Source organism: Musa acuminata, chromosome BXJ2-5 (genome assembly GCF_036884655.1).
Source record: "Musa acuminata AAA Group cultivar baxijiao chromosome BXJ2-5, Cavendish_Baxijiao_AAA, whole genome shotgun sequence".
Lineage (NCBI taxonomy): Eukaryota > Viridiplantae > Streptophyta > Magnoliopsida > Zingiberales > Musaceae > Musa > Musa acuminata.
The window spans coordinates 47,270,875-47,286,512 of record NC_088342.1 but is presented as its reverse complement, the minus strand read 5'-3'; the positions used below and the strand labels follow the sequence as shown (position 1 = coordinate 47,286,512).

The following is a 15,638-nucleotide window of genomic DNA, read 5'->3' as shown; positions in this document are numbered from 1 at the left end:
TTGTTCAACTTGCTTTTAGTACATGACTGCTATTTTCATTACTTTCTTAAATTAAAGACAGCGTTAAAGAAAGACATGCATGGAGAAGAGTTTGTGTCAAGCAGGTTTTTTTAATTTTATACTGATCGCCGGATATGTATCGATCCGTCAATCGATCGATCGTCAACATATGATCGCTCGCTATTGGATGGACGGTATCAGATTTTTTTTGTTCCGTATCAAAGTGGGGCATACCAAGTGATATCATAGATTTTTGTTTTTAATGCTGATTGTTAGAATTTCTTGTTAAACCAAAAATTTTTGGTAGTGTTGATGGAGTCTCAAAGAGGATTACTTGAACTCATTGGATTGAAATAAAAGCATAAAACTGCTGAAATTTTAGAAACAATACATAAAATTTAAATATGTACATAAAACTTTTGTAATATGTACATACAAAAGTTATAAATTTATAAATTTAAACATACAGGAGGATAGTATGTACATAAAACAGTACAGTCATTGTCCAATACTTCAGATTTATAAATTTAAACATCATTTTTAGCTAAAACTTATAGGAATTATTATGAGATACTTTTAAAGAAAAATCAGTTTATGATAAGATGAACCATATATTTCAGCTTTTGATGTTAAGTCATGTAATTTTTTTAAAAGTATTTTTAAATGGATTTAAGTATTTTTAGACATTGATATTATATCGAATCACTTGAACGTATTACCAACTAAAATAACTGTTTTAAAGTGATTAATGCATGTCACCATGAGACCAATTTTTTTTTTTAATCTTGCTTGATTTGATGATACACATTTTAAAGTGATTAATGCATGCCCAAGTTTATATTAAAATTTCTTTCTTCTAATTATGTTTTATGTTTTTTCTAATTTTTCGGGATGCATATTGTAGACATCATGTGAAAATAGATGATATACTAAAAGTAACAAAGATTGCTGGAGGATCAACTGTTTTTATGCATTTATGTAATGGACTGTGAGTGCTGATGGACGTATTTAACCAACACGTAATTTTGTAGTACGTTATACTAGTATCGAGGAAGAAATTGGTATTTGTTTTCGGTGATTAATTAGTTAATCTGTGAAATGATGTATCAACCTTTTTTTGCCTAAATTGAATAAAATAATTTATAGAGAAACATTATATTTTAAATTGTATGATGATATTATCCAAACTTGACATTGAGCATGTCGATATTTAATTTTAAATATAATTTGTCTTCGTGTCATGAGTTAGTTCCCTATTGTTAATTATTTTCTGTTATGTTGAACAGACATCGGACATACTCTGATAATTTTCGTGTCATGGTGACTCCTTTTGCAGGTACAATACACGGGAAGGAAGAGGGATCGAGTGGGGACTAACAGAGGAGGAAGGAGGTGAAGGGAGGGATGATAGTACTGGTAGGGGGAAGAGAGGGCGAAGAGGGATGAGGAGTGGAGGGAGGGAGAGGAGGAGGGGATGAGAAGGAAGGAGAGGAGAGAAGTGGAAGGAGGGGGGATGAGGAGTGGAGGGAGGGGATGAGAAGGAAGGAGAGGAGAGAAGAGGGGGAAGGAGGGGGAGGAGTGGAAGGAGGGGGGGATGAGGAGTGGAGGGAGGGAGAGGAAGAGGGGGAGGGGTAGGGGGAAGAGAGGGCGATGAGAAGGAAGGAGAGGAGAGAAGAGGGGAGGGAGGGGGAGGGAAGGAGAGAAGAGGGACAGGGGGAAGAGAGGGGATGAGAAGGAAGGAGAGGAGAGAAGAGGGGGAGGGAAGGAGAGAAGAGAGAGAAGAGGGACAGGGGGAAGAGAGGGGATGAGAAGGAAGGAGAGGAGAGAAGAGGGGGAGGAGGGAGGGGGAGGAGGGAGGGATGAGGAGTGGAGGGAGGGAGAGGAAGAGGGGGAGGAGGGAGGGATGAGGAGTGGAGGGAGGGAGAGGAAGAGGGGGAGGAGGGAGGGATGAGGAGTGGAGGGAGGGAGAGGAAGAGGGGGAGGGGTAGGAGGAAGGAGAGGAGAGAAGAGGGGAGGGAGGGGGAGGGAAGGAGAGAAGAGGGGAGGGAGGGGGAGGGAAGGAGAGAAGAGGGACAGGGGGAGAGGAGGAGAGACCCTCGCTCCGCCTCATCTCCTCTCCTTCTCACCCCCTCTCTCCTCTCCCCCCTCTCCCCCTCACTCTCCCCTCTCCTCTCCTCTCCCCCTCACTCTCCCCTCCCTCTTTCTCCCCTCTACTCTCCTCCTCTCCTCCCCCTCTCTCCGCCTCATCCCTCCGCCTCATCCCTCTCCTCTCCCCCTCACTCTCCCCTCCCCTCTCCCTCTCCTCCCTCTTTCTCCCTCCTCTCCTCCTCTCCTCCCCCTCTCTCCGCCTCATCCCCCTCCCTCTACTCCTCCTCTCCCCCCTCCCTTTCTCACACCCCAAGTTACAGAAGAAGTGGGAATTTTTTTTTAATTTTTTAATATCATTGTAATTTTTAGTACTGTTTAATTCATAAACAAATGTTGTTCCCTTATCAAAATCCGTCAATACAATAAAATATTTTTTCTTTAGTGATTCAAAACGGACTGAACTAAGCCATAGGATAAACAATTGCTTAGAAACACAACCCTTTCACTAGAAATGACGTACACAATCAATCCTTCGATAGAAATGAAGATTTTTAATATCATTTGACACACAAAATTAAAATTAATGAGTATCAAAATTATTGAAGTTGCACATGTTTCATGTTTAAAGATTATACTTTAAAAATTTTAACACCTAAAATAGTATAAGTAAATAATAGATTAGACAAAATGAACAATTTGGCAATAGAATCAAACAAAATATAATAAATGCTACACATGATTCCTGTTAGGGATATAACAAAATGATAAGAGCAACATTGGTAAGGTAATATTCACATGTATGGTAACAATAGAAGAACTGGGCAACTCGTCATATCCCTCCATAGGTATAATGGATGTACTGTACTAACATTTTCGTCAATGAGCGACATCACTTAGAAGAGCTAAATGACAAATAATTAGGACAATGATCGAACAAGTTTTAAATCCTCTCAGAAGTTAATTTTGAACATGCAAACTTTTAGGCACACAGCTAATTCTGACGCCACAACAGTAAGGACGAAAACAGTACTTCCAGAAAGCTATTTTAGTGAATAATAAGATAGGCACATTTTTCATCGATATCAATCTAAGTCACCACAACAGTGACTAAATATCATAATTGTTTTTCGTCTATTAATCAATTAAAAAATCCACTATCTTCAACCAACAAATAAAGAATCCTCTTTCCCAATCAAGAGAATAATAATGTAAAAAGATGTTGATGCCCATTCCAAGCTACCAATAGATAGCAACAATTCAATGATGTAGCGAGGAACAACATTGTTCGAACATATGACTTGCAAGACTATGAATTTCAAACTTTTGTCCTGTAATAAAATTGAATGACTCAATCTTTCCCTACATTTTTAAAATGCATGAAAAGTTTTGTATATCTACAGGAAAACACATCAGGGCTGAGGGTTTAAACAATTATCTCAGCTTCTTGCCACACTGGATGTTAATGGAAGCCTATTTTCTTTGAGACACAATTGAGTTCAGATGCAACTTCTTACAAAACCAAGCTAGTAGCCACATCTAAAGATCAGAAATATGATTCACAGAAAAAAAAAAAAGACTCTTTCAAAAGTGAAAGAAAGATAAGGGAAGACAACTTAACACGTTCTGATTATGGCATCTATTTCTAACAGTATTACAAGAACAATTCCCCATCTCACCCTCAATCTACTGAGAATCATGTTATGTAAGTCGTAACGTTACAAAACCTTGTGTTTGTAAGTAAAGAAATTGAAATGATGTTGCTAGGAACTCAAAATGGCAAAAGTTAAAGAGATAACAAAAATGAGGTCAAAGCATCCATAACTATCATAGCTCATTTGTCATGTCATCCTTAGACATCCATCTTTAGAACACATACCAGTATAATTTTTAGTGGTTGTTTGTTTTTATAATCTTAGAATCTAATAAGAATGAGAACAAGAAGAAATAGAACTTATAACATAACATAGTTTAACGCAGGAACTTGTTACAGTATTATCACAGCACACATGCACACACAAAGTTAAAAAATTAAAATCAAAATATGGATAAAAAAATATAGACGAAAGTGTCGAAGTCTATGCCAAAAGAAATATAAGCTACAACTAAATAAAGATAAAAAAAACATTATCTTAAACTAATAATTCCAAACTTTTTAACAAAAATCTTCCAAATTTTACTACTAATCTATCCTTACCTCTAAAGTTTTCAATTATCATTTTAAGGTAAAATTCTAACGATTAAATATATGTATATATATATATATGTATACATACATATATATATGTATGTATACATATATATATGTATACATACATATATATATATATATCTATATGTATACATATATATATATATATCTATATGTATACATATATATATATATCTATATGTATACATATATATATATATATCTATATGTATACATATATATATATATATCTATATGTATACATATATATATATATATATATCTATATGTATACATATATATATATATATCTATATGTATACATATATATATATACATATATATATATATGTATATACATATATACAATACAATACATCATTTTTTAACCATGAAGAATTACCATACACTTGATAATTTCAACAATCAACTTATTTGAATGGTGTAAAAAAATATAAATATTCCTGAACTGTCTAACTCAACCTTTATTTTTTCAGGTACTGTATCCAATATCAACACCCTGTAAACATTTTATATTTCAAAAACACCATTTTCTATTTAAAAATTTCATTATCTAAATCATCAACTAATGTTTACAAAGTATTTTTATGTATATATAATATATTTAGTAAAAATAACAATTTATTAATTTATGTCATTATTCTTTGCTTCTATTTCTCATCTTCTCTTATACCAACATTAACAAATAAAAAGACAAAAAAATATTTGCAATTGGTTTGGCTAGTGATCCTAGCAGACTTAAGCGGTAAAAGATATAGTTGATATAGCATGACTTTATTTTTGTTAATATTTAAAAAAATTATAACCTTTCCTAAACGGCCTTGACAAGTAAATCTAATGGAGTTCATCATGATTGAAAATTGAGAGGCCACCTTTGCTTTTGATTCTGATCCTGTAAGTTATTGGTTGAAAAAGTCTAATCAGATTGTTCTATTAAGTGAAAAAAGGTAGCTAAGGTCAGCAATGCTAATTTTTGTTAACTACGGCTGACAAGAAATTTGTAGAGTACTTTTAACGTTGGTGAACTCATGACAATTGCAAGTATTCACCAGGGGAACACTCCGATGCAGGAGCTTGATTCTTGGGAGGGTAACAAGCAAATTCTTCACCAAAACAAAATAAAAGGAAGAAAGGTGAGCAAATACCAGGTTTGGAGTGGGACGGAACTCGGAAGGTAGTAGTTAAAGGAAAATGTGATACAAGGATTGCTGTTGTAAGGAGTATGGGTAACACCAAACCTTTTAACTGGATTACTTAACCATTTAGATACTAGAATATGTTTTTGGTTCTCTTAGGTCTTAGCTGTAAATAAAAATGTCCAAGGCATGAGGTTTAAGAAGACTCAAAACTCCGGTGGTCGAAGAATTCAGAATTAATCACAAGTTAAGATCCGTTGTTAAATCTCAGACCACAAAAGAAGTTTCTAAAGCATGTTGTACTTGCTACAACATAACCCTGCATTTGATTACATCTTATGGGAACATGTCTCTGATCCTATCTCTCTCTCTCTCTCTTTTTTTTTTTCAATTTCATTCTTGCTATAATGCTTAAACACCAAAGTATATTACCATCTTTAACAGCAAGATGTTATGCAAGTGAGTTTACAAATTATTTGGTATCGAGTCAATAAAAAAATTGCAACAGTAAAAGATGTTTTAGCATATGCAGCATGTATACCTGTGCAGTAGTGAATCATGCTAAGGCAAATAAGGTTTTAGCCATAACCATTCATAAAGAAAGGAGGTGAACGAATCATTCATATAGTTTGAAGTTCCTCATGATTGAGAAATTAGAAGGCAACTCTGCCACGCAAGTTTATAGGGTCCACATTCATTACTAGATCACCAAGTAACGTTCACTCGGTTTTACCATTAAGCAGATGGGTAAAGATGTGGAGAAGTTAAACAGAATCAACAAGAAACCATATATGTCATTAGAAGCATGGACAAATTATATAGCCCTAAAGCCAATTTTGACGTCTAATACTAGAGAAAGAAGCAACTAAAATGAAAATTGCTATGGGTCAGTCACTCACCACACAATTGCATTGGAAGGCAAGGCACCATTCTACCGTCATGCCCTTGCAGCCAAAAGTTGCTCCTCCGAGGTCATTCTTGTGCAACTTCCTCATGGCTGTGGGCCGTTCTTGCTCTTTAAAGAATACAGCGGCCGCTTTGGCACGAGGATCTTTGGCGTGTTTCGTCCTGCCCCGGTCTTCATCCAAAAACCAGAGACGGCATAATCTCTGGAACCCCAATCTTAATGACGAATCCAAAGAAACGGAGACGGGAGGTACAAAAGAAACCTTAATCCAAAGAACCCCGAGAACGACGAGAAATCAAAGAAACCCAAACTTGAAACGCACAAAAAAATCCTTAATCTACGGAACCCAAACACGTACGACGAATTCAAGAAACAAAGACGGAAGATATCCGAAGAAACCTTTCGATCTAATTCTGATGGAGATTACTCATGCGATGCCTGGCCTCTTGGGTGTCTTGTTATCGTTCCTTGATGCGATGACTGTCATCTTGGGTATCTTGATGTCAAGAACCGATACAATACCTGCCCTCTTGGGATGATCGTTTGGTATAATTTCTTTTGGTTTAATGAAGGACCCGCATCAAGCCACCCAAGGGGACAGGTAACGCATCAAGAACCGACATCAAACTACGCAACAGAACAGGCATCGCATCAATAACCGACATCAAGCTACCAAAGGAAAAAGAAGTTGCATCAACAACAGACATCAAGCTCACCGATTATGGAGATCGCCGCCGACGGACGTCGTCTAAGAAGGATAGAGAGAGAGAAGGTGGTGGGAAAGAGAGGGTTAGGAAACCAGGAGAAGAAGAAGATTGAGAGACGGAGAGAGAGGGGAAGGAAAGAAGAAGATTGGTTACGCTTATGAAGCGCGAGATTGGAGTCGGTGTCTGGTCACCGCCAGCGTGGCTCAGTAGCGCGACGAACAGCGCGCATATGCTGGGAACGACTCACCAGGAATGTGGACGGTAAGTACACGTTGCGTGAGGCGTATACGGAGGCGGTTACCCAGCGAGCCCTCGAGATGAAGAGAAAGTGACGTCCCAACGAGTCTAAGCAATGCATTACTCACAAAAGGAAAACCGCGGCGGTCTCGATGCTCACGGTCGTTCGCCCTCTCACAGATAGGCGCGACGGTGGGTCCCATCGGCGACGCAATCGCGGAGAAGCAATCCGTGACGGGTAAGAAAACAGTGCTTGTTCAACAGGTCAATAAGTCTTTCACGTGAAGCCCAAAAGGCCAATACGCGCTCGACACGTCAGAAAATAAAACCGAACCAAACGAAAGAACGCAGAGGAGCGGACGGACGACCGCAGCATCCGGCCAACCGCTTATTATTGAGGGAGGAGAACGGGGAATACCGCGGCGGGAATGGAATCGGATCGGCGACCTAAAATAACGCGCGACACCGTGTCGATCGGTGCCCGACACGAAGCTTCGGGCTTTCGAGCCTCGCACGTGCGACCGCGCCCGTACCACGACCCACCTTTGTTTCTGTTTCTCTGCTTTCCTTTTTGTTTTCTGTTTTTGTGTTTACTTCACTCCGTCGTAAAGTGTTTAGGGAAAATTGCCATGCAGATCACCCAAAACAATCTCGAATGTGTGTGTCCTATATCACACGCATATTTCTTCTGCGATGGTTAGGAACAAACAAGTAGAGCCCTGGTTATTGTAATCCGGAAGACGTGTGAGCAGCGGCGTTAATTCATTTGATATTGCAGGCCGCTTAGATATTAGAAAGACACCTGTGTTACAGCACACCGGAGGGAGATCCACCTAAGATCACAATAATTTGACACTCAAACCTTAATCTGACGGGAAAATTATGATAGCGGTGAGGTCAAAGGAGACAGCTCGCAAGAGTGGTACTGTGTTGGATTAGCATTCTGATAGATAAGAAGCTTGGGAAGTCCAATGACGCAGCTCTTGACGAGGAAGGATTAGAATATGGTGAATGAGAGAGACCAGCTAACGAAGGTTGGGAATCCGCTCGCCCTTGTGGAAGCATATATGGCTGTGAACGAAATCTACTTGGCATCCTAGTGCTTCTCTTATATAAACCATGGCCACAGGATGAGGGAGGGAGGGAGGAAGTTAGGATGGGGAACAGTCTGCGGTGTTGCTTGGCTTGCGTCCTCCCGTGCGGGGCGCTCGACGTCGTCCGCGTCGTCCACCTCAGCGGCCACGTCGAGGAGTACAGCCGCCGCGTCTCCGCCGGGGAGATCCTGGCGGCCAACCCCAACCACGTGCTGACCAGGCCGTGCTCCCGAGGCGTCGGGCGCCGGATCTTGATCGTGCCACCGGAGTCGGAGCTCAAGCGCGGGCGCATTTACTTCCTCATGCCCGCGCCCACCTTGCCGGAGCAGAAGAGGAGGAGGCATGCCATGGTCAGGACACGAGGAGGCGACGAGTACACGACCGAGATTGCGTCGGGGAAGAAGCCGATCCATCGTCGGCGGCCGAGCGGCCGGGTCGGAGTACATCGGTCGCAACTCGAGAGCATTTGCGAGGACTCTTGAAGGGTGCAGCCGCCGGAACGTGGCGGCCGGAATGGGTCTAATCAGGAAGGATTAATTGCACGGAAAACATTTCTATCTCTATTACGAGCTGTTCTTGTGGATATCCATGCAACTCTACTTTAAATGGAACAGAGTGAAGCAGAGAGATCGATCGAGTGGAAGCACAGAAAAAAAATAGAAGAAAAGATGTAAAACATATCAAAAGGAATTGAAAGCCATTCAAAATTGTGCATGCTTCTAAACTTGTAAATTGCATGATGAACAGAGAAGTATAGATTTGGGTAATAAACAATTCAGCTAATGACCTAATCCATTTTTTTTCTGGAGTGATAGCAACTCCACCAACATCACTAATATATTAAAAATTAATTTGGTAAAAGGCCCACTAAGTAAATCTAATATTTTGGTTGAAATATGTCCTGAATGTTAATCAAATTGAATCATCCTAAGAGAATTAAATGGGATCCAGGAAATGTATGGTTGCAGGAACTACAGAAAAAAAGAGTGATCCTTATACTAGAAAGACCTTTCATGCATTGAAGAGAGAGGAGGAATTGATATAAAGGTGGTTTGTCGGCTGAAGGTCTACAGCTAATACTATGCATTATTTAGTAGAACCTACTGAGTATTAACTCTTGGATCAAGCAAGCATTACCAAAAGGTTGTCTAGCAAAATATTCTATCTATGAATATGATTCCAGAATCGATTATTTTATGCAGTGACAGCAAAGAATTATGGAGACAAGTAATCTAGATATTTAGGATAAGAACTATTCCACAATTCAAGTTCAATTATTTCTCAGTGATTGGTTCTTTATGTCATATATTGATGGCCAAACAGATGCTGTTGAGAAGACAAAAAAGGACTGCAACCAGAAACTGCATCTATTTTGGCTTCACAAAGATGAAAATAAAATAGAAGTTCACATAATCTTTTAAATCCTAAATCTTAAACAACTACTGGTGACACACTGATCTGATACTTACTCAATGTGGATGAAGACAGATTACCTTTGGCATCCAACAAGTGATGGAGAAGGAAACCCCACTCATTTGCTTTGTCTTGGGATCTGAAAACAAGAACAAAAGTTGAAGTTGGCCTCAACTGATTGCAGCTAGACAGAAGAATGTGTTGCTAGCTGGCACATCTGTTTTTTTTCGCAACCTAATAGATCACACAGATCTAATCACAAACCTTGCTGAAGGCAATCACATGAAATCATGTTCTAAGGTATCCATTCACTGCAATTATTGCAGAAAACATCCTTGGGCCTTTCATGTTGCTAAGCTTATCTACACAGCATGGAATCTTCAGATATTCACCATCTCATGCAAGAAAACTAAGCTATTAAGGTTGCTTCTGATTGGAATAAGATGTTCTTGCAAGAATTGCCATATCGACTTACTTGTGGCCAAGTTTAATCAGTAATATCAGATTTTGAAGGTTTAATCTATTCATTGTATGTATATACATGAGAAGAAAAAATGACTGTTCAATGAATGACAATGTAAAGCCATCATTGACTTCATAAAACTTTTTTACGCTGAGAAAAATGGTTCTTTGACTTTTCAGCTGAAGTTGTTTAAACTTTTGCTTAAGAGTAGAAATCCAGGGATCTCACGAGGTTAACAAAGTGCTTTCAGTTTCTGAAATGATGCAACTAAATTGGTCTAACCAACCAAAGCTCAGACTGTAACGAAGCTTAAATTTCCATTGCTCGGTGAAGTACATTCAAAAACTTGAATCCTACAACTCATTATTTGGAAACCAAAAATAGACAGAGAAGAGACAAGAAAGACCATGTCGAAGCACCACAGTGGATTTGCATGTTGTTCCCAAAATCGCTGTAAGTGCTGCAGTAGATGCACACTGGACTTCAGATATCAGCATGGGAATTACGACAGGGCAGCATCCAATGAATGCAAATTCGTGATTCATTAAAAGTTATCTGGGCGCACACACACAAAGAGTTGGCAACTAGTTATCATAACAAACTTCAGAGTTCAGACACATCGAATCAAGCTAATGAACCACAAAATAAAATCAAATTCAACATGCAGCTAACTTTTCTTCCAAGCAAATGGAAACCTATCTTCTACTAGAGAGCAAGGATGCTCTATAGCTATTAAAACCTAAAGGGCAAGGATCAGTATGACTAAGAAATTAACAAACAATTAGATTCACTAAAGGGCAAAAAAAAAAGAAGCGAGCAAGAACCTAGAGTTCTACCTTAAAATATGACTAGACAGACTAGAAACACTCATGGATATCATTCACAGCTCAATCACACATCATTTATCATTAACAATCACATTAGGAATTTGGTATTCTCACATATCTAATATACTTTCATTTATTTATTCAAGCATTTTAAGTAAGCAATAATATCATACTAGGCCTAGTCAGTGGCTTCCTTACCCTCTCAACTCACTATAACATCAATCCAGCTACAAGCGCATTTATAAAGATAGAATTACTTTTATGATCTTTCTTCAAATTTAAGAAGAAACTTCAGTTACCTCTGATCATGATTTCATAACAATCTTCTCATTATCATCAGAATCCGAGTCACTGGCATTGTAACCTAACAAATATGACAATGACATTAGCAACAAAACTCATCCAAATAAAGAAGATTACAAATTTATGAAAGCTATGACAACAAAAGAATGTACAGAGAAAAACACAAAGCATGGCTGCTTTTCACCTCCCCCTTCCTCAAAAAAATTAATAAAAAAGCAACCCAAAATTTCTAACACACCCATGCATATAAAAAGTAAAATAGAAGAGAAACAAGATGAAAGAAGAAGAAGAAGACAAACCTGGACGCTTGTCGCTAACCCTCCAAACCGATGAACGGTACTTTGATGCTTTGGCAATCCAAGCATCGGCCTGAAAAATCAAATTCACATTAGGGATTTTGTAAAGGAAAACACTTAATCATCCATTTTAACAAATAATAAACCCTACATAATATATGGTCCTAAACTAGTAGAATTGAATGGAACATTGCAAGAAATGTACAGTTGTATGCCATTAAATCAGTATCATACTATCTTCAGACTAATTATTTCCCAAACTGCATGTGCAGACTTCTGCATGCATGTAGTGGATAAGTTAGATGATTGCTTTATGGTTCAACAAAATTGATAAGATTAGAGAACATCCCATGCTGACTCAACCTCCAGAAAGTTTCTTTTTTTTCCCGAGGATCGAGTCAACCCTGAAAATTTTCAGCGAGTCAATTATTCTCTCACAAACCTGACGTGTGGGATCTATGTCAGGAACACACATGTGCCCCATTCAGCATAACCCTGGAATAGACAAAATCATTGCCGTCTCAATGTCAAAGCGTCAAAATACATTGATGTCACAGCATAAAAGATATATTTCTAGTTATGCTGAATGGTCTAAAGTACAAAGTCAATATAGAAATTGCTATGACTGGACAAGTTTAGGGCAGGCTGCTAAAACCGATCGTTTAGACGAATTTTCTTTGAGGGAACTGAGAAGCAATTATGTCAACAATCTACAACAATTATATTGACAGCCAGCAAAGGCAGTACTTGTTTTAGACTTCCAGTAGCTCCAAACATAACTGGAATATCTAGCAATTAAAACAGCTTTCCGGAGAGACAAACTTGTCTATCAGAGGATCCGGTAAGTAAATTCTGAACGGTTGATTCAGAAAGACAAGAAACTAGAGGCAGAAATCAATCAGCCGACAGATCCTTTGCTCTTCCTATTTCGAAGCCGCCTCATACAATCAACAAGTTGCCTTCTGTGTGCATCAGCTGTTGACGGGTCCAAACAAATCACAGAACTCAAAATTTTCATCATCTGTGTGCTATCAGGTGCCATCCGCGATCGAAACCCTAACCACCAAGTGAACAGAGACACAGCCCCAGAGTTGGGAACACTCAAACCAACATCCCCAAATCACCAAACCTACCATCAAACAGATCATCGCATGAAATTACCCTCACCTTTTGGTCGTTCTTCAGGACACCATAGCCGCTGTGGTACATCTGACCGACGAGGACCTGCATCCCGGCGTCGCCGGCCCTGGCCTCCTTGAGCGCGTCCTGGAACCACCGCCGGGTGCAGTCCGCCACCACTTCCTTGAGTGGGACGCGGCCCTCCTGCCGCACCCGGTCGTCCATGCCCCGTCCGAGGTCTCTAAGAGCGGCGGCGGTGGAGGTCTCGGCCTTGTTCAAAGAAGCCAGAGATTTAAGGGCGGGTTTGGAGACCTTGGAACTCCGGATTCTCTCGACGGCGACGGCGGGGGTGTAGCCCAGCTGAGTCGATGCGGATGGCTTGCGGATTGACCATTAAAGGAGAGCAGAGAAGAGGAGAAGGAAGCGAATAAGAGTGGGAGATTTGCAATCTGACGTGGGGGATGATTCGGGAATGTAACTTCTTTTGCTTCAGGAATACTTCATCGCGAAGGGATTCCGAGTGATTAGATATTGACTACTTGCAAGTCACCCATCACGTGGCGGCATCAAATCATCCTCCTGTCCGCCACCAACGGTCTTAAAATTAGGTAACAACTTGTATAAAACTCACACTAAAAACACCTTTAAATCAATTTTACATAATTTATGCATGAATTGCATCCTTAATTATTTAATTATTACAAAATTTGATTTTTTTTTTCCCGAAAACTCTAGGCAAATTGATAGGCTATGTATTCTTAGTTGAAATTATTATTTATAATCTTATTTTAAAAAAAGTTTAACAATTTTTTTTAATCATGTGTGATAAACAAGGACGATATCATACAAACATAATTGTTCTCATCATCTTGAGCAACAAATACCAAGTTGTCACATACTTAATTAGATTTAAGTCATGTAATATCCTTGTATGTTCATTTATAAAAAGGTTAGTTTCTTCATAATATTTTATAATAAAATTGAAAGATAACACCTAGAAATATTACATCTAACACGTTGTATACAAACTTATTTGTGACATTTTTTCATACTTGTTCCTTTGATGTTAGAATCAAAACTACTTTTGCAGATGTTACCTCTTCTTACCTTCGTTGAATTTCCAATCCTATACTGTAGTTGCAACATGATTCTCAGCTCCAATCTACTGTTCGTTGTTGTTAAATGGTTGAACTTTGATCCGCCAACGTTACTTCAACTCACTAGTGCCGTTAACTCTAGTGTAAGGTTAATCAATTTTTTCTAATCTTCACTAGGCCTTATATCTCCCTCAAATGAAGGAAAAGGCCTTTTTGTTATCTATCAGTGCCTCAAACGTCTCATGCCTTTTGAACCGAATGAATGTCTACTGGAGCTTTAACGAGCATTGTCTCACAAGCTTTAAAATTTTGAGATCTTTTCTCAGTAAAATTCACTAGTTGATTCCTTTTGAATGATATTTTACTGGAAAATATAGTAAATGATCCACTCTTATTATGACTGATCACCATCGATGAGGATTTGACAATTATTATCTACCATAGTGTCTCTTTGATGATCTTTTAAACATGTGCAGAGCTTCTCTACTAGATAACTAAGAGAATTATGATACTCAATTTTGCTTATTTTCTTAAGAGTTGAAAATAGCAAAATTACTTGACTTCATTTGCTTCCTCAAGAGTTTTACTTCACATATCAAACCGATTACTAGCCTTCGCTTACTTTTTGCTTGTGCTTCTGAAATATCCGAAGTGTTTACACTCTTTGAACTAAACTAGCTATCGTGATTCACCTTCTCATTGTCATAAAATTTTTAGAATATAAAAAGTTTTATCGAAAGTATAAAATTTTGCTCCTCTTAGAGTAATTCACTATTGGTTTTAGTTGCCTTTTGGGCTATATCACCTTTAATATCATTTTTGTTACTTACTCCTATAATCACAAAGGTGACAACATCACATATTTCATATTTCATTCCTTGGTCGAGTAATTTCATATTAACCCAAAGTTCCTCATTTTTAGTATCTTGATAAGAAACTTTTTGACATTGATCATATGAAGTTTTATGATCTTTTTCTTTCTGCCTTGTCTCAATACTTAGAGTTTGTCACTGCATTCTTCACCTCCTTGCCCTTTCACGACCTTATGCTCTCCCTTTATAAGAGCAAGTAATTGATGACTCTACGAAAATCCCTCTCTATGGTATCATGGTGCTTCCATGCCCATGACAATTTCATCCATCACCTCGCATCTGTATCATTTTTCTTCATGATTAATATATTCGTCTTTATTGCACTATGTACCTATTCGAGTTCACCTTTAATCTGATCGATGCTTGGTTTTGGGTAATTAAGTCCCATTGGGTTGTCATTGTTTCCTTGCCTATTTCAACCACTTACTTCAATAACTTTGTGTTATCTAAGCAATTTATCTTGGTTGATGAAAAGATAGATTATAACTCTCATACATAGCTTTTACCATTATGTTTTAGAGCTCATATTGATTTTGTTCTCCGTTACGCCCTAAGTAGTAATGTTCGGTTACTTAGCTTTGTCCTCTGACTTGTCGAGCTCTCTTAAGCGAATATGACATCTGGAACAATCATACTCTCCAATCATTCCGATCATATCTCTATATAAAAAAGTCTCTCATTGGACTTGTTGGTACTTACACTTAGAAGTCCCCCTTGATGGTACATAGCCCATAAATACTGATGATCAAGGCTTTCATTCGATATAAAATTTAATGCATGCATGAAAGACCTGTCTCTATTGCATAATGATATTCATTCCTTAAATTCATAGCTATTCTTACTATCATGTTGCTCATCGAAGTGAAGCTC

At 38.4% G+C, this 15,638-nt stretch overlaps 2 protein-coding genes and 1 long non-coding RNA gene across 7 annotated transcripts; 1 reads left to right on the top strand and 2 right to left on the bottom strand.

Annotated features, from left to right (window-relative positions):
- Positions 1-6,197: 6,197 nt before the first annotated feature.
- Positions 6,198-7,940, bottom strand: LOC103986198 (uncharacterized). Its single transcript, XR_001977971.2, has 2 exons — positions 7,057-7,940; positions 6,198-6,967 (listed from the first exon to the last, which is right to left on the bottom strand). It is a non-coding gene; the product is annotated as an uncharacterized LOC103986198 (long non-coding RNA).
- Positions 7,941-8,440: 500 nt separating this feature from the next.
- LOC103986199 (uncharacterized) lies at positions 8,441-8,860 on the top strand. Its single transcript, XM_009404127.3, has one exon. It carries the CDS (start codon positions 8,441-8,443, stop codon positions 8,858-8,860), a length of 420 nt encoding a protein of 139 aa, XP_009402402.2.
- Positions 8,861-9,593: 733 nt separating this feature from the next.
- Positions 9,594-13,299, bottom strand: LOC103986477 (uncharacterized). Of its 5 annotated transcripts, none has more exons than XR_010487220.1 (5): positions 12,848-13,299; positions 11,684-11,753; positions 11,381-11,445; positions 10,661-10,809; positions 9,594-9,930 (listed from the first exon to the last, which is right to left on the bottom strand). XR_010487220.1 is itself a non-coding variant. In XM_065110144.1 (4 exons), the coding sequence occupies exons 1-3, from the start codon at positions 13,022-13,024 to the stop codon at positions 11,387-11,389; spliced, it is 306 nt and encodes a 101-aa protein (XP_064966216.1). In that variant the 5' UTR covers positions 13,025-13,299; the 3' UTR covers positions 9,594-9,930; positions 11,381-11,386. The 5 variants fall into 5 exon arrangements, 3 of the variants coding, with proteins under 3 accessions (XP_064966216.1, XP_009402772.3, XP_064966215.1); XR_010487221.1 differs by having other exon boundaries at positions 10,661-10,714; XM_065110144.1 differs by lacking the exon at positions 10,661-10,809.
- Positions 13,300-15,638: the final 2,339 nt, after the last annotated feature.

What these genes read in the sequence shown, in the direction of transcription:
- LOC103986199 (XM_009404127.3), top strand. Translation starts at nt 8,441, where the DNA reads ATGGGGAACAGTCTGCGGTGTTGCTTGGCTTGCGTCCTCCCGTGCGGG.
- LOC103986477 (XM_065110144.1), bottom strand. Translation starts at nt 13,024, where the DNA reads ATGGACGACCGGGTGCGGCAGGAGGGCCGCGTCCCACTCAAGGAAGTG. An exon ending in TCCTGAAGAACGACCAAAAG is followed by an intron (nt 11,754 to 12,847) that starts GTGAGGGTAATT and finishes TTGATTTTTCAG; the next exon opens with GCCGATGCTTGGATTGCCAA. An exon ending in GGTTAGCGACAAGCGTCCAG is followed by an intron (nt 11,446 to 11,683) that starts GTTTGTCTTCTT and finishes CATATTTGTTAG; the next exon opens with GTTACAATGCCAGTGACTCG.